Source organism: Coregonus clupeaformis, chromosome 1, assembly GCF_020615455.1.
Source record: "Coregonus clupeaformis isolate EN_2021a chromosome 1, ASM2061545v1, whole genome shotgun sequence".
NCBI classification, from domain to species: Eukaryota; Metazoa; Chordata; class Actinopteri; order Salmoniformes; family Salmonidae; genus Coregonus; species Coregonus clupeaformis.
Window position 1 is genome coordinate 34,797,623 of NC_059192.1, and position 23,994 is coordinate 34,821,616.

Genomic DNA, 23,994 nt, shown 5'->3' on the forward strand with positions numbered 1-23,994 from the left:
TCTGTTAAAACGAATATTAACATTAAAGGATATACTGAAATAACAAAGGAAGACACCAAAGGCATTTGGTAGCTGTGTGTTGGTAAAGCTGGGGATGGATGTTAGGAGTTGATCTCCTTTGAAAACGACGGGAAGGAAGAGGGACGGGCTGTTCAATAATTGATTGTGGCTGAGAGCGATATGAGTTTACTTAATGTGCCTGGCAGCGCAGGGCTAAGAAAGGAGCTGTTAGCTATTCCACCCCAGGCCCTAAACCCAGGCACTGGAAAAGGGAAAAGGCTTGAGGACTGAACACTCACCTGGGCAAGAGGTAGGTCATCCATTAGTTTTTGCAACCATTACCCATCCTCCACCCATCTTTCCATCCACAATCCATCTTGTAAATGTGTATATGGAGAGCCTGTGTGTGTGTGTGTGCTTGTGTATGCGTGAGCTTCTATGTCATGAATGTGCGCATGTGCGCGCTTGCATGCACGTGTGTGTGTGTGTGTGTGTGTGTGTGTGTGTGTGTGTGTGTGTTTGGCAGGGGCTGCACAGCTGGATCTCCCCAGCAGCGGTGTTGTAGCTGCCCCCAGGTTTCTTTCTCTAAGTCTTAATAGAGTGCTCCTGTCAGCCTCCCCAGATGCCTCTCCATAAGGACCCTAACTACACCAGCACAACTCTCTCAACTCATGTCTACTTCTCATTGGTACACATCTTTACAGCTCTGAAGCAATCTCACATGACACCGCTGGTCCTGCTCACACTGCCCTACCCTATGCTTCGATTTCTTTCTCCCCTCTCTCTCCAGATGAAATCTTGTGACTTGTGACTGCCGGCCGCCCAACAACCTGCCCGCTTGACCCTATCCCCTCCTCTCTCTCCAGACCATTTCCGAAAACCTTCTCCCTTACCTCACCTCACTCATCAACTCATCCTTGACCGCTGGCCATGTCCCTTCTGTCTTCAAGAGAGCGAGAGTTGCACCCCTCCTCAAAAAACCTACACTCGATCCCTCCGATGTAAACAATTACAGACCAGTATCCCTTCTTTCTTTTCTCTCCAAAACTCTTGAGCGTGCCGTCTCTAGCCAACTCTCCTGCCATCTCTCTCAGAATGAACTTCTTGATCCAAACCAGTCAGGTTTCAAGACTGGTCATTCAACTGAGACTGCTCTTCTCTGTGTCACGGAGGCTCTCCGCACTGCTAAAGCTAACTCTCTCTCCTCTGCTCTTATCCTTCTAGACCTATCTGCTGCCTTTGATACTGTGAACCATCAGATCCTCCTCTCCACCCTCTCCGAGTTGGGCATCTCTGGCGCTGCTCACTCTTGGATTGCGTCCTACCTGACAGGTCGCTCCTACCAGGTGGCATGGCGAGAATCTGTCTCCGCACCACGTGCTCTCACCACTGGTGTCCCCCAGGGCTCAGTTCTAGGCCCTCTCCTATTCTCTCTATATACCAAGTCACTTGGCTCTGTCATATCCTCACATGGTCTCTCCTATCATTGCTACGCAGACGACACACAATTAATTTTCTCTTTTCCCCTTTCTGATAACCAGGTGGCGAATTGCATCTCTGCATGTCTGGCAGACATATGAGTGTGGATGTCGGATCGCCACCTCAAGCTGAACCACGGCAAGACGGAGCTGCTCTTCCTCACGGGGAAGGACTGCCCGCTCCATGATCTCGCCATCACAGTTGACAACTCCATTGTGTCCTCCTCCCAGAGTGCAAAGAACCTTGGCGTGACCCTGGACAACACCCTTTCGTTCTCCGCTAACATCAAAGCGGTGACCCGATCCTGCAGGTTCATGCTCTACAACATTCGCAGAGTACGACCCTACCTTACACAGAAAGTGGCACAGGTCCTAATCCAGGCACTTGTCATCTCCCGTCTGGATTACTGCAACTCGCTGTTGGCTGGGCTTCCTGCCTGTACCATTAAACCCCTACAACTTATCCAGAACGCTGCAGCCCGTCTGGTGTTCGACCTTCCCAAGTTCTCTCATGTCACCCCACTCCTCCGCAAACTCCACTGGCTTCCAGTTGAGGCTCGCATCTACTACAAGACCATGGTGCTTGTCTACGGAGCTGTGAGGGGAACGGCACCTCCTTACCTTCAGGCTCTGATCAGACCCTACACCCAAACGAGGGCACTACGTTCATCCACCTCTGGCCTGCTGGCCCCCCTACCTCTACGGAAGCACAGTTCCCACTCAGCCCAGTCAAAGCTATTTGCTGCTCTGGCACCCCAATGGTGGAACAAGCTCCCCCACGACGCAAGGACAGTGGAGTCACTGACCACCTTCCGGAGACACTTGAAACCCTACCTCTTTAAGGAATACCTGGAATAGTATAAAAGTAATCCTTCCACCCCCCTCCTCCCCCACCCCCCATAATAAAAAAAGAAAAGTGGTTGTCCCACTGGCTATCATAAGTTGAATGCACCAATTTGTAAGTCGCTCTGGATAAGAGCGTCTGCTAAATGACATAAATGTAAATGTAAATGTAATGTGAACCAAAAGCCTAAGCCAAACCCTACAATGGCTGTTTGGGAAGACATACTAAAAAGTGTATTTCAGCTGTACACTAAACACGGAACCGATCCAATTATAACAGATCTCAGTGAAAGAGGAAGATATTTCCTTTTTCAAAGTGACCATTAGGCGATAGAACCATGGGACTAGATCCAAGAATTCAAGATACAACAGCACACTATCAATGTCATACCCCCAGTCTTGCTCCCTTTAGTGTAGACAAGTTGTGAATTCAGCCATAAAGAGGTTTAAGGGGATGGGAGCTACTGTATACATTGAGATCTCTACAGTGCCAGACAATGTATAGACTTTCCTTATACACTGGCCTTAGTTCAAAATGGGGAACTGACATCCCCTCCCAAGTGTCCCCACTGTTGGAGGAAGAAAGTCCGTCTCTCTTTCTCTCTCTCTCTCTTTCGAAAAACTGACATCGCCTCCCAAGTGGAAGCAAAGGATCTCCCTCTCCTTCTCTCTCTTTCTCTCACTCCCTCTCTCATTCTCTCCCTCTTCTCTAGCTCACCCTCTCCTCTCGTTCCTCCTGATTTGCCAGACATCCTCTTCCCTCTGCTGTCACATTTGGTACAGATGGTTAGGCCCTATGGAGTGGCCTGTCAGTCTCCATTTGCCCAGCGCAGTCTGACAGCGGGCCTGATGGCTCGTGAAGGGCCCCCGACTCCCCCAGACACACGGACACTGACATTTTCTCAAAGGGGCCCGCACATGCCTTCACACAACCAGATACTGTAGGAGAGAAATGAAGAGAACCTGGAGTTGACTCTGAGCCAGCCACAGGCTAAGAGAGAGAGAGAGAGAGAGAGGGAGAAATAAAGAGAGAGAGGGAGAGCGGGATGGGTGAGAGAGAGAGGGATGGAGACAGGGGGTTGAGATGGGAGGTAAAGAAGAGAGAGTGGAAAGGAGAAAGAGAAATGGAGAGATAGAAGGGTTGAGAGAGAGAGAGAGAGAGAGAGAGAGAGAGAGAGAGAGAGAGATGGACAGGTCTGAGCTGTCAGATAAGACACGCATCAGTCATTGCCTGTGGATGTGATCTCACAGCTCACGTCAGTAACCTATCCAGTGCCACTGCACTAATCACTTCCCTGGGAGGCTACACTGGGTCGTGTATCAGGCAGCCCGGCCGGCCAGGCAGCGTGTGTGTGTGTGTGTGTGTGTGTGTGTGTGGCCAAGCGGAGGGGAATGCGCCCGTGACCACCCTCAGACGCACTTCCACCTGACATACCCATGTTTACTCATACACACAGTCAGTACACAATAACACACACACACAGTCAAACTCAGTAGATACACACAGGCAAAGAGTGTCATATGTACATGCATGTGCATGCACACACACATACATGGACAAATACAAACACAAACAGACTTATTTTAACAATAGATTATGGCCAAGATCTTATATGTGTTATGATTAATGATATTTTAATAAATGGTTTATTAATATGGAATTTGTCTGAAATTATCTGAAATGGAAAAACATCCATAGAGAATAGCCTGTAACCACAAGAAGGAGAGAGTATAGCAAAATCAACAAGACTAAATTTAAAAAATCATAAAAAGGAGGAAAAATACGAAATGTGGATTCTGACAAGTAGCCTATTGTCTGTTACTAGCCTACTGCATGCCTCAGCGCAGCAGCAAAGATTCTCTATTTTCCAATCTCTCTCATGCGGAACGATCTGACACATAAACTGACAGATGTGGAGAATATCCCTACGCGAAGAGCGACAGCTTTGTTTCCCCTTTATCTCGTTGTTTAGGTCCCCATTCATTTCACCTTTCTCATTGATATTGTTGGGATTTGATGTTTCCTTTTAATCTGTTGTCATTGACAAAGATAGTCACTTTCCACCAATTTAAGCATTGTACCCTGATGATGAAATCTTCCTTTGAACATGCAATAGTAAAAACAATAACATGACATTTAGATGTTAGCCTATCATATTTCTGATACTAAATGTTGGGGTACATATTAACCTACATTTAAAACATCCGATTAGGCTTTGGCTACAGAGTGCTTTGGTGGTCGGGCCTTTATATATTAATAAAGGCTAATAGTTTTCAAAAGCCATGATATTGAAATATGCAGGCTAGTGGCTAAACCACCTCGTAAAAGTTATGCATGACAGAACTAACAAGAACAAACCAAACCACAACTTCTGCAGGGTATTAGAAATCAACCGGAATGCTGTCTCTCAGGTATGATATGCATGTATTATTAATGAAATGTGTCTACACTTGACAAAACGTCCATCCAATACGATGAATGCTGGTTTGTCTTTCAAATATGTCCATGATTAGCTTGTTGGAACAAAGCTGTTCTATTCAACACGCACAAGCAGGTGCACATCCTCAATAAAACATGTATATCCATGACTATAGGGCCTGGTTGTTCTAAAATAATAATCTTCTTATTATATGAGAGAGCTAACAAATAGTCGAATAATTCCTGACTTGGAGGTAACTTTTAACATTGAAACCTATAGGCTATGATGTGTGAATGAAATAGCTCGGTCAAACAAGTTTTGAGGTCGAGCATTACCAGGCCTAATTTGGAAACCAACAAGAAATTGTAAAATGATATATTCAATTTGCAGACTGACTAGCCTACCTATAGTCTACGTCAAATTAAAACGTTGTACAAACCTTTGCCAATACTGTTAAATCCGTTTACTGTATCCTTGCTGCAAGGTAGACACCACATGTGACAATACCGGGTAGCAGGGAGGGAGCTGTATTGTAGTGCCCCAAGGCAATGCTCCTAGTCAATATATATCTCCCACCACACTCGCTCTCGCGCTCCCATTTGAGCTGGATATGCGCTGTCTGCTTAGTAGCCTACCGATATACATAGAGAATTGACAGACAGTCACACACCACGGACACACACCAGGTAGGAATACCAGATTTATTCCCTAATTTCAGATACAATGTGTTGTTTAATTAGTATCAGTTGGTTTTTATTTATTAGGCTAGGAATATTGGGCTTTGTAGTTGAGTTGTGTCAATGTTTGTAATTGTCATAATTGGTCCACAGACACCCTGTACATGGGGAAAACAGTGCAATGTGTTCTGTTATTTGACATTCATGGAATGTGTGAAAATGACATGACAAATATTTATAATATTCTATTACTATATCATTAAAATAACAGCCTATTCATTTTAAGATGGTTATGACAATGTCTCTCAGAATTATTTTATTAACATTTTTAATACACAGAAGTTAATTACTTTTGGCCTAAGTGTTACTTTATATAGATTTTTTGTTATTTCCATACATTTTATTTTAGGCCTAATTATGCATTAACAATTTCACAGGGGAATAAGCTAACTAATTGTTAGGATACAAAACTCAAAATCTCTTAACATTGTGATAACTTGGGTTTAGGCCTAATATCTATCAAAGTCTAATTTAGAACTGAAAAACAGATATTCTTTAGAAGAAGTGTAGAAATAAATAATGTGTTATATGCTTTGAAATGCATGACAATTATTTGGATATCGAATGTTTCACAATATCATCAATATGAATTCCTTCTGCATCTCAAAAAAACTGAGAGGAATGCATTGATGGTTAACTTGACTTATTTATTAAATAGGCCTATCACTTTAAATTAATTCAATTAATGTAACACATATGATTCTTACAAAAATCTATGTCAAACATCCTTATATCTTCTCTCATCCACTCTTTCAGGACCTTCTCCTTAGTTCAAGTTGACAGAAGACATTGGATCATCGCTCAGTCTTAACTGCAAGCCACCATCTTAGGTAAAGTCACATTTACGCTCAATTTTTAATAAAATACAAAAGTATAACTGTTATACTCTCTGTATTATACAGTATATAACTTTAAAATATAGAGAGTAAATAGAAAGGATGATTCCACACTCTATGAAATGTCATTCTTTCCTCTCTGTGAGTAGCCGATAGATCAACACCTCATATTGGTGCCATTTGACACATTTGCCCCCCTTCCCCCAACCCATCCAGTGTTATCGGTTTTGGTTGTTATTGCATGCAACTTGTCAATGCTTTTAGTGAGGCGAGCCTTCTTAATTGAAACAATAGATGTTGAAGCTGAAGCGATTAGGCTTGTCTGATCACAAGCCTCTAAAAGCTTAAAACAAGACCGCAGGGCCTGGATAAAGGAAAGGTGGGGGGCAGAGGCCCACAGAGTCAGGGCGGTAGTGGGCACGGTGGCCACTAACAGTGTCCAGCAGTGAAAAAATTTAAAGGAAAAATTATTTGTATTGATTGGCTCCTAATAGCAGCTGTTAGGCTCCATTATGAGCTCAGAGGCCAGGTCAGAGCCTCAGGGGTAGACAAGTGAGCCAATCACATGGGCCGATGCAAACGGTCTAGTGTCTAAGGGGCCAATTGGGGCAGGACCTGTGTTAAAGTGAATTTTGTCATCTCTTTCGTATTACAGATACTGTAGTGAAGTCAAGGTCAGTTTCTGTCGATCTGTCCTCACAAGTTGTGATGGAAGTGATGGTTTAGTAAAAGTTTATAGTATTCTTAAACAAGTCTTCACCACCAGCACTCTCAGGGGAGAAGCAAGAAGAATGATTAAAGTAATTAAGAGAAAAAAAGCGGGTGTGTAAAGTTGATTTTACCTCAGCCTGGACCCCTAAACATCACACAGGCTTTCATCCGTGAACGGCCTCAGGAAAAATACAAAATAAAAGCCTCACAGAAGGGTCTTTTAATCTGAAGAGCGATGCTCTCTCTCGCTCACTCACTCTCTCTACCCACAGGGCTAACCCAGCGGCTTGGCTTACAGTGGAGAACGATTACAAAGTTTCTTTCTCCCCCATCCCGTTGACTTTAGCTCCCTCTCCCCCTCAAAAAAAATTACAATAAATTGTAGGGGAGTGTTTGAAATTGGTTTGAGGGAGTTATTGAAAAGGTTCATTAAACTAAAGTGATTGTTATATTGAAATATGGAAGAAAAGGGTGCTCTGTTGAGATAATTAGACAGAACTGTAGATAAGATTGATTTCTCTTGTATTTATGTATTTTTTAAAAAAACATGAGACTGAATGCTGCATACAATGATGGTATTTGAATCAGCCGCATCAGATAATAGGATAGGTCAAGTGTGTAAAACTGTCACAGTTCCCTCAGCCAGAACCCAGAAGCAGACCAGGACAAGGAGAGTTGAACGAAAGTGAGGGTTTATTCAGATAACAAAAAGGTGCAGAATAATCCAGGGACAGAGCGGGCGGCGTGGTTGAGTAGTTGGGGGTGCAGTCTGGGTCCAGTGATGGCTCGGCAGCCGCCGACCATCAGGCAGAGGTGGGGTGAAGGTTCCGGACGTGTGACTGCAGGTGGAACAAAAACGGAGGTAAGGACACAAAAACTCAACAAAGTACAAAATAACAAAACTCACGCTAGAACGCTCAACTGATACACAGAACACCTACTGTTCATGGCTAACGATCCGGCAGGAACTGGATGTTGGGCCAGAGCCTAAGAAAGGTGCTGATTAGGCCCAGGTGTGCAGATTGCTAACAGGAATCAGGTGCGGAAACCAGAGCGCTCCCGGAGCGTTCCCGAACCCTCGGGAAACTGGAGATTACGACCAGACCCCGACTCAGACAGCCGGGATCGTTACAGTACCCCCCTCCGACGAACGCCACCGGGCGGACTCCCCGGAGCGCCAGGATGGAGGCGGTAAAAGTCCCTGATGAGATCCGCATCTAGGACCTGTCGCCGCGAATCCAACTCCTCTCCTCCGGACCATACCCCTCCCAGTCCACGAGATACTGGAAACCCCGGCCCCGCCGTCTGGCATCCATAATGCGACGCACCGTGTAGGCAGGACCACCTCCGATCATCCGAGGAGGAGGAGGAGGAGGCGGAGGAGGCAACAGAGGACTGAGGAAGACAGGCTTGAGGCAGGAGACATGAAAGGTGGGATGGACTCTGAGCGTCCTCGGTAGTTTGAGTCGCACTGCCACTGGATTGATCACCTTCTCCACCACAAACGGACCAATAAACTTCGGTAACAACTTCCTAGACTCAGTCCGTAACGGAAGATCCCGTGTGGCCAACCAAACCCTATCTCCGATGGTATAGGTGGGAGCGGGGATCCGGCGACGATTCGCCTGGAGCTGATACCGGTCCGAACCTCTAAGGAGTGCCTTTCTGGCCCGATGCCAGGTCCGGTGGCAACGACGAATATGGGCCTGAACAGAAGGCACTGAGAGCTCCTTCTCCTGAGAAGGGAACAGGGGAGGTTGGTAGCCATACAGGCACTGGAAGGGAGACATCCCAGTGGCCGATGTAGGGAGAGTATTGTGGGCATACTCAACCCAAGGCAACTGAGAGGCCCAGGAGGTGGGGTTGGAAGAGACCAGACAGCGTAGCGTGGATTCCATCTTCTGGTTGGCTCTCTCCGCCTGACCATTGGATTGGGGGTGAAAACCGGATGTGAGACTGACTGTAGCTCCAATGGCCAAACAGAAGGACTTCCAGACAGCAGAGGTAAACTGAGGACCACGGTCGGAAACGATATCACTGGGCAAACCGTGGACCCTGAAAACCTCCCTAACCAGGATCTCGGACGTCTCCGAGGCAGAGGGAAGCTTGGCAATAGGCACAAAGTGGGCGAACTTGCTGAATCTGTCCACGATAGTCAGAACGACCGTGTTCCCCTCAGAAGCGGGCAACCCCGTGACGAAGTCCAGGGCCAGATGTGACCATGGACGCCGGGGAATAGGAAGGGGATGAAGTAGTCCAGAGCTGGGCCGATTGGTACTCTTATTCTGCGCACACACTGGACAGGCAGCAACAAAACCCCGAGTATCCTCGGCCATGGCAGGCCACCAAAACGTCTGCGAAGAAACGCCATCGTCCGAGCCACGCCGGGTGACAAGCCATCTTGCTGGCGTGGGACCATTTGAGGACAGCAGGACGAACCGACTCAGGCACAAACAACCGACCGGGTGGACCGTTACCGGGACCGGGCTGAGTCCGAAGGGCCGCCAGCACCTCCTCCTCAATCTTCCACATCACTGCTCCCACGACGCAGTTCCGGGGGAGAATAGTCTCGGTCTTGGACCCACTCTCCTCCGTCTTGGAGAACATCCGGGACAAGGCGTCCGCCTTGCCGTTCTTAGATCCAGGTCGGAACGTCAGGGCAAACTTGAATCGTCCGAAAAACAACGCCCACCTGGCCTGACGGGGAGTTGAGACGTTTAGCCGATTGCACGTAAGCAAGATTCTTGTGGTCAGTCCAGACAATAAACGGTTGCTCCGCCCCTCCAACCAGTGGCGCCACTCCTCCAAGGCAAGTTTCACCGCGAGAAGCTCCCGGTTACCCACATCGTAATTCCTCTCCGCAGGCGAAAGGCGACGAGAGTAGTAGGCGCAGGGATGGAGTTTACTGTCCGTGGAGCATCGCTGCGACAGGATGGCGCCAACTCCCACATCAGACGCGTCCACTTCAACGACGAACTGACGGGCCGTGTCCGGTTGAGAGAGAATCGGTGCGTTGGTGAATCGCCTCTTCAAATCCAGAAACGCTCGATCCGCCTCCGGATTCCACTTGAAGGTCCTGATGCTGGAAGTCAAGGCAGTTAATGGAGCGGCCACACGGCTGTAATCCCGGATGAATCTGCGGTAGAAATTCGCAAACCCCAAAAATCTCTGGAGCTGCAATCTCGTACCGGGCTGGGCCCATTCCAGAACCGCTCTAACCTTCTCCTGGTCCATCCTAATCTCACCCCTGGAGATGATGTACCCGAGAAAGGATGTCGTGTGGGCGTGAAACTCGCACTTCTCGGCCTTCACGAACAGGCGATTCTCCAATAATCGCTGCAGGACCTGCCGGACATGCTGGACGTGGTCGGAAGGTTCCTTCGAGAAGATCAGAATGTCATCCAGGTAAACAAACACGAAGAGACCGATCATATCTCTCAGGACGTCGTTCACCATACTCTGGAATACCGCTGGAGCATTGGTCAGTCCAAACGGCATCACCTGATACTCGAAGTGCCCCCATCGGTGTATTGAAACCCGTCAACCACTCGTCCCCCTCTCTGATCCGGACCAGGTGATACGCATTGCGTAGGTCTAACTTGGTGAACACCGTAGCACCCTGTAAGGAGTCGAAGGCAGAACTCATCAAGGGCAGGGGATACTTGTTCTTGACCGTGATGTCATTCAACCCCCGATAGTCAATACATGGTCGAAGAGAGCCATCCTTCTTACCCACAAAGAAGAATCCTGCCCCCAGGGGTGATGACGAGGGACGAACGAGACCAGCAGCTAGGGACTCCTTGATGTAGGTCTCCAACGCCTCACGTTCAGGTCGGGAGATACTGTATAACCTTCCCTTGGGGTAGACAGCTCCAGGGACCAGGTTGATGGCACAATCATATGGTCGGTGGGGAGGGAGTGACAGAGCCTTCTGCTTACTGAAAACTTCCCCCAAATCGTGATATGTCTCGGGAACCAGGGACAAATCTGGAGGTTTAGCCTCAATCACCTGACTGGGAACCGAATGGGGGCAGGCAGTCTTGAGACAGTTAGCATGACAATCCAGGCTCCAACTCGTTACCTTGCCCGTCACCCAATCGAACGTGGGATTGTGTTCCTTCAGCCAGGGGTATCCAAGGACCAGAGGAACATGGGAAGACGGCAGAATGAAAAATGAAATCATCTCAGAATGATTCCCTGACAACCGCATCTTAACCGGTTCAGTCCTCATCGTGATACGTGCCAGACTACTGCCGTTCAGAGTGGTCGCTTCAATGGCTTCCGGCAATTGCTCCTTGGAAAGCCCCAGCTGTTCCACCAACTCGGCATCAAGAAAGCTTCCATCGGCACCTGAATCGATAAAAGCGTTAAGCGCTAAGCTCTGATTCCTGTTCACAAGGGTAGCCGGGAAGCGGGGTCTGACAGAGGTACTGAGAGGTTGAAACTGGCTCGCTAAAAGTCCTCCCAACTTTAGCGAGCCGGGCAGTTTGACGACCGCCGGGAACAGGTGGAGATGTAACGTCCCGAGCGACCACAGTAGAGGCAGCAGTTGGTCTTACGTCTATGTTGACGCTCCTCCTTGGTTAACCCGTGCCGCCCCCACTTGCATGGGTTCAGAATCGGGAGAGAGGTCCTCTCCACTAATCCTTAGTGGTGGAGAATGATCGACGTGTTCTGGTCCACCACCCGACCCGACTGGGAACTGAGAAGCTGATCGATTGGACGGACCCCATTGCTTCTCCCTCCTTCGCTCTCGGACTCGATTATCCACCCGAATAGACAAGGCTACCAAGCTGTCCAGGTCACTAGGCTCCGGATAGGAGATCAACTCATCCTTGAGCTGCTCCGACAGGCCCTGGTAAAAGGCCGCTTGCAAAGACTCCTCGTTCCACCCACTCTCCACAGCCAACGTCTTGAACTCGATCACGAAGTCGGCCACGCTGCGAGTTCCTTGGTGAAGAGAAAACAGACGCCTAGCTGCGTCCCTCCCTCGGACGGAATGGTCGAAGAGCTTCCTCATCTCGGCCGTGAACCCCTGGTATGAAGCCATGCAGGGATCCTGTCGTTCCCAAACGGCTGAAGCCCACTCCAGCGCTCGACCACGCAGCAACTCAATCAAAAAGGCTATCCTAGCCTTGTCAGTGGCATAAGAGTAGGGCTGTAGATCGAACACTAATCCACACTGCATAAGGAAGGAACGGCATCTTCCCAGCTCCCCCTCATATTTCTCCGGCGTCGGAACCTTGGGCTCACGGAGGGACACAACTTCAGAAGCGGCAGGCGAGATGGGTGAAACCGGTAGTGGGTCCTCCACCGGACACTGGCGTTGGTTCTGGACCTCCGTCAGGCCGGTAGAAAGGTTCCGAACTGACAACGCGATCTCCTGTAGTACCATGCTATGATGGCCCAACATCTTCTCCTGCTGGGTAATGGCATGGCGAACAGAGTCCAGGTCCGCTGGGTTCATATTTGGCCGGATCGTTCTGTCACAGTTCCCTCAGCCAGAACCCAGAAGCAGACCAGGACAAGGAGAGTTGAACGAAAGTGAGGGTTTATTCAGATAACAAAAGGTGCAGAATAATCCAGGGACAGAGCGGGCGGCGTGGTTGAGTAGTTGGGGGTGCAGTCTGGGTCCAGTGATGGCTCGGCAGCCGCCGACCATCAGGCAGAGGTGGGGTGAAGGTTCCGGACGTGTGACTGCAGGTGGAACAAAAACGGAGGTAAGGACACAAAAACTCAACAAAGTACAAAATAACAAAACTCACGCTAGAACGCTCAACTGATACACAGAACACCTACTGTTCATGGCTAACGATCCGGCAGGAACTGGATGTTGGGCCAGAGCCTAAGAAAGGTGCTGATTAGGCCCAGGTGTGCAGATTGCTAACAGGAATCAGGTGCGGAAACCAGAGCGCTCCCCGGAGCGTTCCCGAACCCTCGGGAAACTGGAGATTACGACCAGACCCCGACTCAGACAGCCGGGATCGTTACAAAAACTTGATTTCGATTTTTGATGTGAAAACGAATTTGACATTTAATCTGCATGGTTCAATTGTTTTGTTTACCTTTGGGGATTATGAACTATCGTAATTATAGACGGACGAGAGGTCAGATGTTTTGGCATTACTTAAATATCCAACCAAAACATCTGAAATAGAGAGATAGGAGTTGATAGGAAAGTCAGTAAATCCTTGATGAATTTTGAGACCGTGTTTTTTTTTTTTTTTTTGAGTGTATGATTTCACTAAAGGAAACTTAATTCATCTTTGAAAATATTGTAACATTACTAATTTAGTGCACTGGCTTATACATTTTTTTTTTACAATCCTGATAATGTCATGCAGAAGTCAGATTACATTACAGACATAAAAAATATATAGTTCACTCATTCACTTCAAATATCCACCAACATAGACACAGGGAACACTTTATTTTATGGTCCATTATTTACCTGATATTTATTTTAAAAATATAGCAAAAACTTTTCATTACCTAATAACGACCTCTCTGTGTCTTTGGGATTAATTGAAAAAATTAGCACCGGCATCATATAGTACCAATTATATTGAATGTTTTCAAGTCCCAAAACATTACAATTGTTACCATGTCATTTTCCAGTAAATTCCAGCTGTAATAGATATGTGAGATAAATCTCCCCTCTTATCTGTCCTGTGAAAGGGATGAAAGGGTATAACATTGAGAACACCACCCCAACTCCAAAAGCACAGAAGTAGAGAGGAAAGACAGAAGCGGGCGAGAGGAGAGCAGTTGAACTTGGTGCGATGAGCCCTGACCCAAATCCCAGCCCTGGCACTAACGATGCCCTATGGGCGTGACGCCAGGCTCTCATTAAGAACCAGGGCCCATGCCCACTCTCCCCCCTCAATGCCCACCCTCTGCAATCCTCACCCTGGCCACGCTGCGCCCCTAGCCAGCCTCCAGGGGCCCAGCCCAGAGCCCATGTAGCCAGGCCATGGCTGTGAGTGAAGCCCCCTGCACAGGTGCAGAGCCCGCTGGGGCTGCCTGTTTGCCCCCCAGCCCTGGGCCCTGGGCCCTGCTAGCGCCTGGTGCTGCACTGGAAATAATGAGTTATGGCAGGTACAGTGAGAACAGAGCAGTGTGGGCCTCCCTGGAGTTAGGTTAGTGGCAACTCAGCTCAGCAGCTCAGGTAGGCAACACATGAAGCACTCCCATAGATACACATATGTGCATACTCTTAGCACACAGATACAGACAGACTCAGAGAAATGCATTAAGATTAATATACTCACCATATGCTCTGCAGTGTAATTCCGTCACTCTAATTCAATTCTGCTGTTTCTTTCTGGGACGTCGATTCACTTCTTATAGAAAATGTATTTGATGATTCTATAAATTCACATTTTTGGTTATAATTTAAAAAAATAGTATCTTGTGTTCCACAGCTCCTGCCCACCTGGATCCCAGCTTGAAGAATCTTTCTCAACAAATAAAGAAATGCACTACATCTAGCCCGAGAAGGAAGGAGTGACTGTGTCCCTACAGCCCCATCTCTCCAAGACTTTCACGCACCTTCTCGTCAGAATAACCTGCATTGTGAGGACAGAATCATTCCGCATCATGTCCAAGGAGGACCACGCGTGCAAGGTGACCTCCGTGTGCAAGCACAAGGAGCGCAAGCCCAAGAAGCCCCACTACATCCCACGGCCATGGGGCAAACCCTACAACTATAAGTGCTTCCAGTGCCCCTTCACCTGCATGGAGAAGTCCCATCTCTACAACCACATGAAGTACAGCCTGTGCAAGAACTCCCTGTCCCTGCTCATCGAGTCCGACTGGCCCTATAAGAAGGGCAACCTGCTGCACCCAGACCAGCTCCGGCCCCTTCAGCAGGCACACTGCCTCCGGACCGCGGCCGGGAAAGAGGAGCCCGAGCCCACCACAGGGACCGAGGAGAGGCCCCGGCAGCGGCGTGCTGTGGGGGAGGACGGAGACAAAGGACAGAGTCCGGGAGGAGAGGAGGAGAGGGGACAGGGAGAAGGGGCTGAAGTTAATGGGATGACCAGAGAGAGCTCCAATAACAAGGAGTCTTCAGAAGGGATGACCAAGAGAGCAAGTAAGCGGCCTGAACCAGAGCTGCTGATGGCCGATATGTACTCTCTGGAGGACCAACTTCTGCGGGCACGCTCTGTGGAGGTGGAAGCCCAGCTGAAGCACTACAAGCTGTCCAAGACGTGCCTGACGGCCCCCAGGCTGCTGTCGGAGCAGTGGCGTCTGCTGGCCACCAGCCACACAAAGGCCAAATCCGAGGGGGCCCAGCCTAGAGTGGGCGACTCCATCCCTTGCTACCCTCCTCCACCTGGCCTGGTGGACTACCAGGACCCAACGGGACTCAATCTCTCCGTCCTCGGGGTGGGCTACCCCCTAAGCCCCAACCTCTTCTCCTATGTGAACTCAATGAACGCAATCCCCACCGCTGCCACCAATGTTAATACACCAACTCACGCGCAGCTGGCCCAGCTCCCCTTCCTGGCGTCGGCCGCTCAGCTCATGCAACCAGCGTCCGGCGCACACCACCCCGCCGACCGGAGCCTCCTGCCACCCCACTTCTACTACCCCTTCCTCTGCGAGCATGCCTTCGGAGCAGCCTCCACTCAGAGCGACGTCAGCAAGGGGCTTAAGACCTCCGCGAATGGCCTGGAGTCCAACCCCAGTTACCAGCCCAAAGTCAACTTGTGGAAGGTGCCTGCTCTTAGGCCAGGTACCCCCACCACCTCCCCTGCCGCCTGGGTGTCCCCCCAGAGAGAGTCACCAGACCCTTCCTACAGAACAGGGGACAAGTTTGAGGCTGCAGCCAAGGAGGGGAAACCAAGCTGGGGCCTCAAGAGAACAGGGGCCCCCTTGGGGACCCACAAGTCCCCTGTGGAGAAGAGGCCAGCCCTCGGGTTCACCCTGGACCTCCTCAAGAACATTCACAAAACCAAACCAACAGAAAAGCTCCTCCTCCACAGCAGGTAAGATTCTACAAATCCTACTTTTTAAATATACTTTTTGCTATTACTATTTTACTATATATTTTCGTATTTTCGTAACTATTTCTATATTTTCCTCTCTGAAATCACAGATATCTAAAATTCACTTCTTTGGTCTCTCCATAGTTTTACGAATGCTCAGTCTCAAGCCCAGCCAGCAGAGCGGTGGTACACAGATCCCCCCGCAAGCCCAGTCAGTGATTCGCCCTCTCCGCCACGTTGTAGAAGACCCAGCAGCCGGGACTCTACCACTGGCCAAGGGACAGGGGAGGCATCCTCAGAACCAGCATCAGCTGCTGCCCTCCTCAGCGACCTATCCAAGGCTCTACAGGAGTACCAGGAGGCTGAACGCAAGATCGCCCACCTGGAGAAAGAGGACCTTCCTGCTCAGGGACATCTATGGGAACACCTGAACAAGATCCGCAGCGAGCTCTCCCACATTCACCATGCACTGGAGAGGACAGCCCGCCAGAGCGAAGGACCCCTGGACCTCTCCGTCAAGAAGGAACACCCTGGAGTGACCGATATGGTTGCCCCTGGCGACCAGGGCCTCAGGGGAGACTCACTTAAAGACGATATTACCATGGAGACCGAGGAGGAAGACGAGGAGGAGGAAAAGGAGAACGAGAGGAGGAAGGAAGCGATGAAGGCTTCGTTGGAGAGTCGTAAGCAGTCATTGGACGTGCTGATCAAGATGAGTCAGGTGGGGGTGAAGACGGAGGTCCTATCCCCAGGAGGGTTGGGGTTGAGGCCCAGCCAGGCGGAGGGTCTCTGGCCAGGCATGACCACCAAGTGTGAGGCTGACTCCAGTGTGCTGCTTTGCCCCGATGGACGGCCCCTCACGGTCATGCCTGACTTCCCCCCCTTCTCCACCAAAAACTCCAAGAGGCCCCCGTCCATCCAGCAACTAGGGGAGACACAATGTCCACCAAGCCCCCTGACCACAACAGACTCCTAAACCTCTCCTGAGAAACTACATTTCCCAGCTTGCCACACTCCTGAAAGCCCTCCTGAAGACTACACAGCAGCACAATTCTATTTTGTTCATGCACTCCCAGACTCTCACTGTCCAGGCAAGCGCTTACACCACTAATGTACTTTACAACACCACCCCCATCTCCCCATAAAGACAGCAAAGCTTAGCACCTTAAATAAAAAGGGGGGAATGAAGAAGTGGTTGAGAAGAAGTGACAATAAACATAAGACTAATACCCTCAATCAGTTCTCCCCATTAAAATGGTGATTGTTGATACAGGATTATCTGGAAAAACTATTCCAATGGGCAGTAGTGATGCTTGAAATGAAAGAATTGTTATGCAACAAAAAATGTATTTGCACTTAAAAGAGTGACTGCAGAACAAATGAAAATAAAAACCTTGTTTTACGATCTAAGGTATGAAGCCTCTTACAATTTTGTCCCAAGTTGAGAGACAATACTTTGAACTGATTTGTACATATTGTAATTTATTTGATTGATGTAATCAAAATGAATTAAGAAGTAAATGTTATGTTTTATATCAATGATGTCTTGTTTGATTGTCTTATGCTGATTAAACCATTGCACTGTACACGTCCATTGTACATGTCTGTATCAAATGCACTTTCATTTATTTGAATAAACAGAGATTGTGTAACAGAAGGTGTTGTAGACTTTTTACTCATGTATTCTTTGTGTGGAGCCTTTTGAGTGAATGAGTGATTGCAGGGGCACAACTTTGGTTTTAGAAGTGGGGGGGGACATAAAATTGTTGTTATTTTTTATTTATTTTTTCCAGTCGCATAAACACTCCAAACTGCCTACCCGACCGCTCGGAGGTGTCCGCATGGTCCTAAAGCACACCGTTGCATTGTTTTGTATCACATTCCAATGATAAAACTGGGGGGGACAGAAATGCAATTTCAGAATGTCCCCCGTCCCCCGTCCCCAGTGAAAGTTGCACCACTGAGTGATTGTATAGTGGCATTACACTGTGATAAGTGTAATAACTCAGAAATATCCACATATTTATTTAGCAAGAGCAGTTAAAATTCTACAAAATCCTAGTTATTTTAGCCAAGACCAAGTAGGGATAAGACAGAAATCCCTCAATGGTGTATTGTGCATTCCTGCCCTTGCATTTTGGAGGGACAATCAAGCTGAGGGTCAGAACTCAACAGGACAACTTCACGACTCTATGACAAAGAGCTTACACAGGATCAATCAATCAATCACGTTTATTTATAAAGCCCTTTATACATCAGCAGATGTCACAAAGTGCTATACAGATAAAGGTGTTGCGTCCCATTAATCACACCTTTCTCCCGAAATGTACACTCATTCTCTACTCCCCACAAATGATCACAGCTTTGCACACTCTTGGCATTCTCTCAACCAGCTTCATGAGGAATGCTTTTCCAACAGTCTTGAAGGAGTTCCCACATATGCTGAGCACTTGTTGGCTGCTTTTACTTCACTCTGCAGTCCAACTCATCCCAAACCATCTCAATTGGGTTGAGGTCGGGTGATTGTGGAGGCCAGGTCATCTGATGCAGCACTCTATCACTCTCCTTCTTGGTCAAATAGCCCTTACACAGCCTGGAGGTGTGTTTTGGGTCATTGTCCTTTTGAAAAACAAATTATAGTCCCGCTAAGTGCAAACCAGATGGGATGGCGTATCGCTGCAGAATGCTGTGGTAGCCATGCTGGTTAAGTGTGCCTTGAATTCTAAATAAATCACAGACAGTGTCACCAGCAAAGCACCCCCACACCATCACACCTCCATGCTTCATGGTGGGAACCACACATGCAGAGATCATCCGTTCACCTACTCCGGTGGAATCAAAAATCTCAAATTTGGTCTCATCAGATGAAAGGACAGATTTCGACCATGAAGGCCTGATTCACACAGTCTCCTCTGAACAGTTGATGTTGAGATGTGTCTGTTACTTGAACTCCGTGAAGCATTTATTAGGGTTGCAATCTTAGGTGCAGTTAACTCTAATGAACTTATCCTCTGCAGCAGAGGTAACACTGGGTCTTCCTTTCTTGTGGCGGTCCTCATGAGAGCCAGTTTCATGATAGCGCTGGATGGTTTTTGCTACTGCACTTGAAGAAACTTTCAAAGTTCTTGAAATTGTCCGTATTGACTGACCTTCATGTCTTAACGTAATGATGGACTGTCATTTCACTTTGCTTATTTGAGCGGTTCTTGACATAATATGGACTTGGTCTTTTACCAAATAGGGCTATCTTCTGTATACCAACCCCACCTTGTCACACCACAACTAATTGGCTCAAACGCATTAAGAAGGAAAGAAATTCCACAAATTAACTTTTAAGAAGGCACACCTGTTAATTTAAATGCATTCCAGATGACTACCTCATGAAGCTGGTCAAGAGAATGCCAAGAGTGTGCAAAGCTGTCATCAAGGCAAAGGGTGGCTATTTCAAGAATCTCAAATATAAAATATATTTTGATTTGTTTAACACTTTTTTGGTTACTACATGATTCCATATATGTTATTTCATAGTTTTGATGTCTTCACTATTATTCTACAATGTAGAAAATAGTAAAAAAATAAAGAAAAACCTTTGAATGAGTAGGCGTGTCCAAACTTTTGACTGGTACTGTATATTTATTTTTTACACATATTTAAAGACTACCAATAAACACTGTGTGACCTTTATTTAACCCACTGCAGTAAAAAGTTGGGGAGTGGTGGTGAACAGCAATCTTTAAGTCTTTCCACAGATTTTCAATGGGATTCAAGTCTGGGCTTTGACTGGGCCCCTCAAGGACCTTCACATTCTTGTTCTGAAGCCATTCCAGAATTGCTATGGCTGTATGCTTGGGGTCATTGTCCTGTTGGAACGTAAATCTTTGCCCCACTCTAAGGTCATTTGCACTCTGAAGCAGGTTCTCATCAAATATTTGCTGCCACCACCATGCTTCACGGTAGGGATGGATGTTAGACGTGTGATGAGCTGTGCCTGGTTTTCTCCAGACATAGCAATTTTAATTCACACCAAAGAGTTATCATCTGACCACAGAATATTTTTGCCTTATGCTCTGTCTTTCACATGCCTTTTTGCAAACTCCAGGCATGCTGTCATGTGCCTTTTTCTCAGGAATGGCTTTCGACTGACCACTCCCATAAAGCCCAGATTGGTGAAGTGTTATAGAGACTGTTGTCCTTCTGGCAGGTTCTCCCATCTCAGCCAAGGAACTCAGTAGTTCTGTCAGAGTGGTCATTGGGTTCTTGGTCACCTCCCCAACCAATGTCCTTCTTGCCCGGTTGTTCAGTTTGGTTGGACGGCTAATGATGGAGACCACTGTGCTCTTGGAAACTTTCACCACTCTAGAAATGGTTTTATACCCTTCCCCAGATATATACCTCATCACAATCTCTGAGATCTACGGACAGTTCCTTGGACTTCATGGTATAGTTTCTGCTCTGACATGCACTGTCAACTGTGGCACCTTATATAGGCAGGTGTGTTTCTTTCTATATTCACATTTTAGTCATTTAGCAGACGCTCTTATCCAGAGCAACTTACAGTTAGTGAGTGCATACATTTTTCATACTGGCCCCCCCGTGGGAATCGAACCCACAACCCTGGCGTTGCAAGCGCCATGCTCTACCAACTGAGCTACAACTGAGCTATATCATGTCCAAACAATTGAATTGGCCACAGGTGGACTCCAATCAAGTTGTAGCGACATCTCACGGATTATCAAAGGAAATTGGATGCACCTGAGCTCAATTTGGAGTGTCATAGCAAAGGGACGTGAATACTTATGTAAATGAGATATTTCTGTATTTCATTTTCAATACATTTGCAAAAATGTCTAAAAACATGTTTTCAATTTGTCATTATGGGGTATTGTAAAACAATATTCAATCCATTTTGAATTCAGGCTGTAACAACAAAATGTGGGGGGGGGCATGAATCTTTCTGTCAAGGGGCATGAATACTTTCTGAAGGATCCCTGTTGAGGAGGTCACAGTAAGGGTCAAGTTAGTAAATCATTAGTCCACAAGAGGGTGCTCTCAACCAACACAAATCAGTGTCTACAGAGTGTGCTGTAATTCATATGCCTGACAATAGAGATGAAAAAGTAACCTTTTGTCATTAAAGAAATCAGTTGTGCAGGTAGTGCTGAGATACCAAATAGATGGTGGTTTATTCTATGGTAGCAATACGTTTAAATTCTGTTCACAACGATGAGAATGGATGTAGGGTTTGAAGTTAAATAAAGGAAAAATAGACTAAATATCTTGGTCTATTACTTGTTATGCTTGTGTCATACGGTATTCCACTCAGGACATCTAGGTTCACAAGTGAGTCTACAGGCCTGTGTGTGATTGTTTCCTGTGACCCTGGGTCTACAGAGAATTCTCCTATTTACTATAGGCAGCGGCAGAATTTGTGTGGCACCTTGACCTCTTCATCGTAACCAAAGAGCTACCATTTTGGGTCTTCGGGGTCTTCAGGGTCTTGACAGATAACCTTTGCTGCCGTGACCAGGCGTGAAAGGTAGATAAGAGGGGGCAGGGGAGTGCAGGGCGGCCCAGCGCTGAGCACCCGTCCTAGGGGCTGACAGGTAGCCCTCTCCCAACCTATCTGGAGCCCCAGCCTGGGGCCCTGACCTTTGCAGGGGGGCTCAGACCTTTCCAGGCACAGGTGACTTTGATGCTGCTGACGGTTTAGCTCAGGGAGCCACTTCACCTTTAACATGGGTTGGTCATCCTACCATGTCAGGGAAGATACATGAGCGCTACAGAGGTCATGCCACTATGCATTAGGAAAGACCATGGTTGCGTCCCAATAATCTCTCCTTTCTCCAGAAATGTGCACATGTCCACTTCCCTTCATGGATTTGAAAGGAAATGACTTACAGTACCAGTCAAAAGTTTGGACACACCTACTCATTCGAGGGTTTTTCTTTATTTTTTTACTATTTTCTACATTGTAGAATAATAGTGAAGACATCATAACTATGAAATAACACATTAGGAAACATGTAGTAACCAAAAAAAAAGTGTTAAACAAATCAAAATAGATTTTATATTTGAGATTCTTCAAAGTAGCCACCCTTTGCCTTGATGACAGCTTTGCACACTCTTGGCATTCTCTCAACAGCTTCATGAGGTAGTCACCTGGAATGCATTTAAATTCACAGGTGTGCTTTGTTAAAAGTTAATTTGTGGAATTTCTTTCCTTATTAATGTGTTTGAGCCAATCAGTTGTGTTGTGACAAGGTAGGGTTGGTATACAGAAGATAGCCCTATTTGGTAGAATACCAAATTATTACATTGTTTGCAAACTGATGTGTTACACGTATTAATGCCAAAATAACATGCAAAACAGGCAACAAAACAAAAAAATATATATACAGTGCATTTGGAAAGTATTCAGACCCCTTGACTTTTTCAAAATGTTCATACGTTACAGCCTTATTCTAAAATTGATTAAATTGTTTTTTTCCTCATCTATCTACACATAATACCCCATAATGACAAAACAAAAACAGTTTTTTTTTTTTGTGCAAATGTATTAAAGATTAAAAACTGAAATATTAAATTTACATAAATATTCAGACCCTTTACTCAATACTTTGTTGAAGCACCTTTGGCAGCGATTACAGCCTCTAGTCTTTTTGGGTATGACGCTACAAGCTTGGCAAACCTGTATAAGCCTTGGTTTCTCAAATGACTGCCTCGCCTGGTTCACCAACTACTTCTCAGATAGAGTTTAATGTGTCAAATCGGAGGGCCTGTTGTCTGGACCTATGGCAGTCTCTATTGGGGGGTGCCACAGGGTTAAATTATTGGGCCGACTCTTTTCTCCGTGTATATCAATGATGTCGGTCTTGCTGCTGGTGACTCTCAGATCCACCTCTACGCAGACGACACCATTTTGTATACATCTGGCCCTTCATTGGACACTGTGTTAACAAACCTCAAACGAGCTTCAATGCCATACAACACTCCTTCCGTAGCCTCCAACTGCTCTTAAACACTAGTAAAACTAAATGCATGCTCTTCAATCGAACGCTGCTTGCACCCGCCCACCCGACTAGAATCACTACTCTCGACGGGTCTGACCTAGAGTATGTGGACAACTACCAATACCTAGGTGTCTGGTTAGACTGTAAACTCTCCTTCCAGACTCACATTAAGCATCTCCAATCCAAAGTTAAATCTAGAATCGGCTTCCTATTTCACAACAAAGCCTCCTTCACTCATGCTGCCAAAAATTGCCCTCGTAAAACTGACTATCCTACCAATCCTTGACTTCGGCGATGTCATTTACAAAATAGCCTCCAACACTCTACTCAGCAAATTGGATGTAGTCTATCACAGTGCCATCCGTTTTGTCACCAAAGCCCCAGATACTACCCACCACTGTGACCTGTACGCTCTTGTTGGCTGGTCCTCACTACATATTCATCGCCAAACCCACTGGCTCCAGGCCATCTATAAATCACTGCTAGGCAAATCTCTGCCTTATCTTAGCTCATTGGTCACCATAGCAACACGCACCCGTAGTATGCGCTCCAGCAGGTATATCTCACTGGTCATCCCCAAAGCCAACACCTCCTTTGGCCGCCATTCCTTCCAGTTCTCTGCTGCCAATGACTGGAACGAACTGCAAAAATCTCTGAAGCTGGAGACTCTTATCTCCCTCACTAACTTTAAGCATCAGTTGTCAGAGCACCTTACCGATCACTGCACCTGTACACAGCCCTTCTGAAATTAGCCCACTCAACTACCTCATCCCCATATTGTTATTTATTATGCTCATTTGCACCCCAGTATCTCTATTTGCACATCTATCATTCCAGTGTTAATACCAATTGTAATTATTTTGCACTATGGCCTATTTATTGCCTTACCTCCATAACTTGCTCCATTTGCACACACTGTATATATATTTTCTGTGGTATTTTTGACTTTATGTTTTGTTTTACCCC

At 47.0% G+C, this 23,994-nt stretch overlaps 1 protein-coding gene across 1 annotated transcript; it reads left to right on the forward strand.

Annotated features, from left to right (window-relative positions):
* The first annotated feature begins 5,344 nt into the window (after positions 1-5,344).
* prr35 (proline rich 35) lies at positions 5,345-17,655 on the forward strand. The gene is made up of 4 exons (XM_041877265.1): positions 5,345-5,427; positions 6,235-6,308; positions 14,450-16,018; positions 16,163-17,655. The coding sequence occupies exons 3-4, from the start codon at positions 14,625-14,627 to the stop codon at positions 16,992-16,994; spliced, it is 2,226 nt and encodes a 741-aa protein (XP_041733199.1). The 5' UTR covers positions 5,345-5,427; positions 6,235-6,308; positions 14,450-14,624; the 3' UTR covers positions 16,995-17,655.
* Positions 17,656-23,994: the final 6,339 nt, after the last annotated feature.

Coding starts and splice junctions, on each gene's coding strand:
- prr35 (XM_041877265.1), top strand. CDS start 14,625: ATGTCCAAGGAGGACCACGCGTGCAAGGTGACCTCCGTGTGCAAGCAC. Junction 16,019..16,162: donor AAGCTCCTCCTCCACAGCAG/GTAAGATTCTAC, acceptor GTCTCTCCATAG/TTTTACGAATGCTCAGTCTC.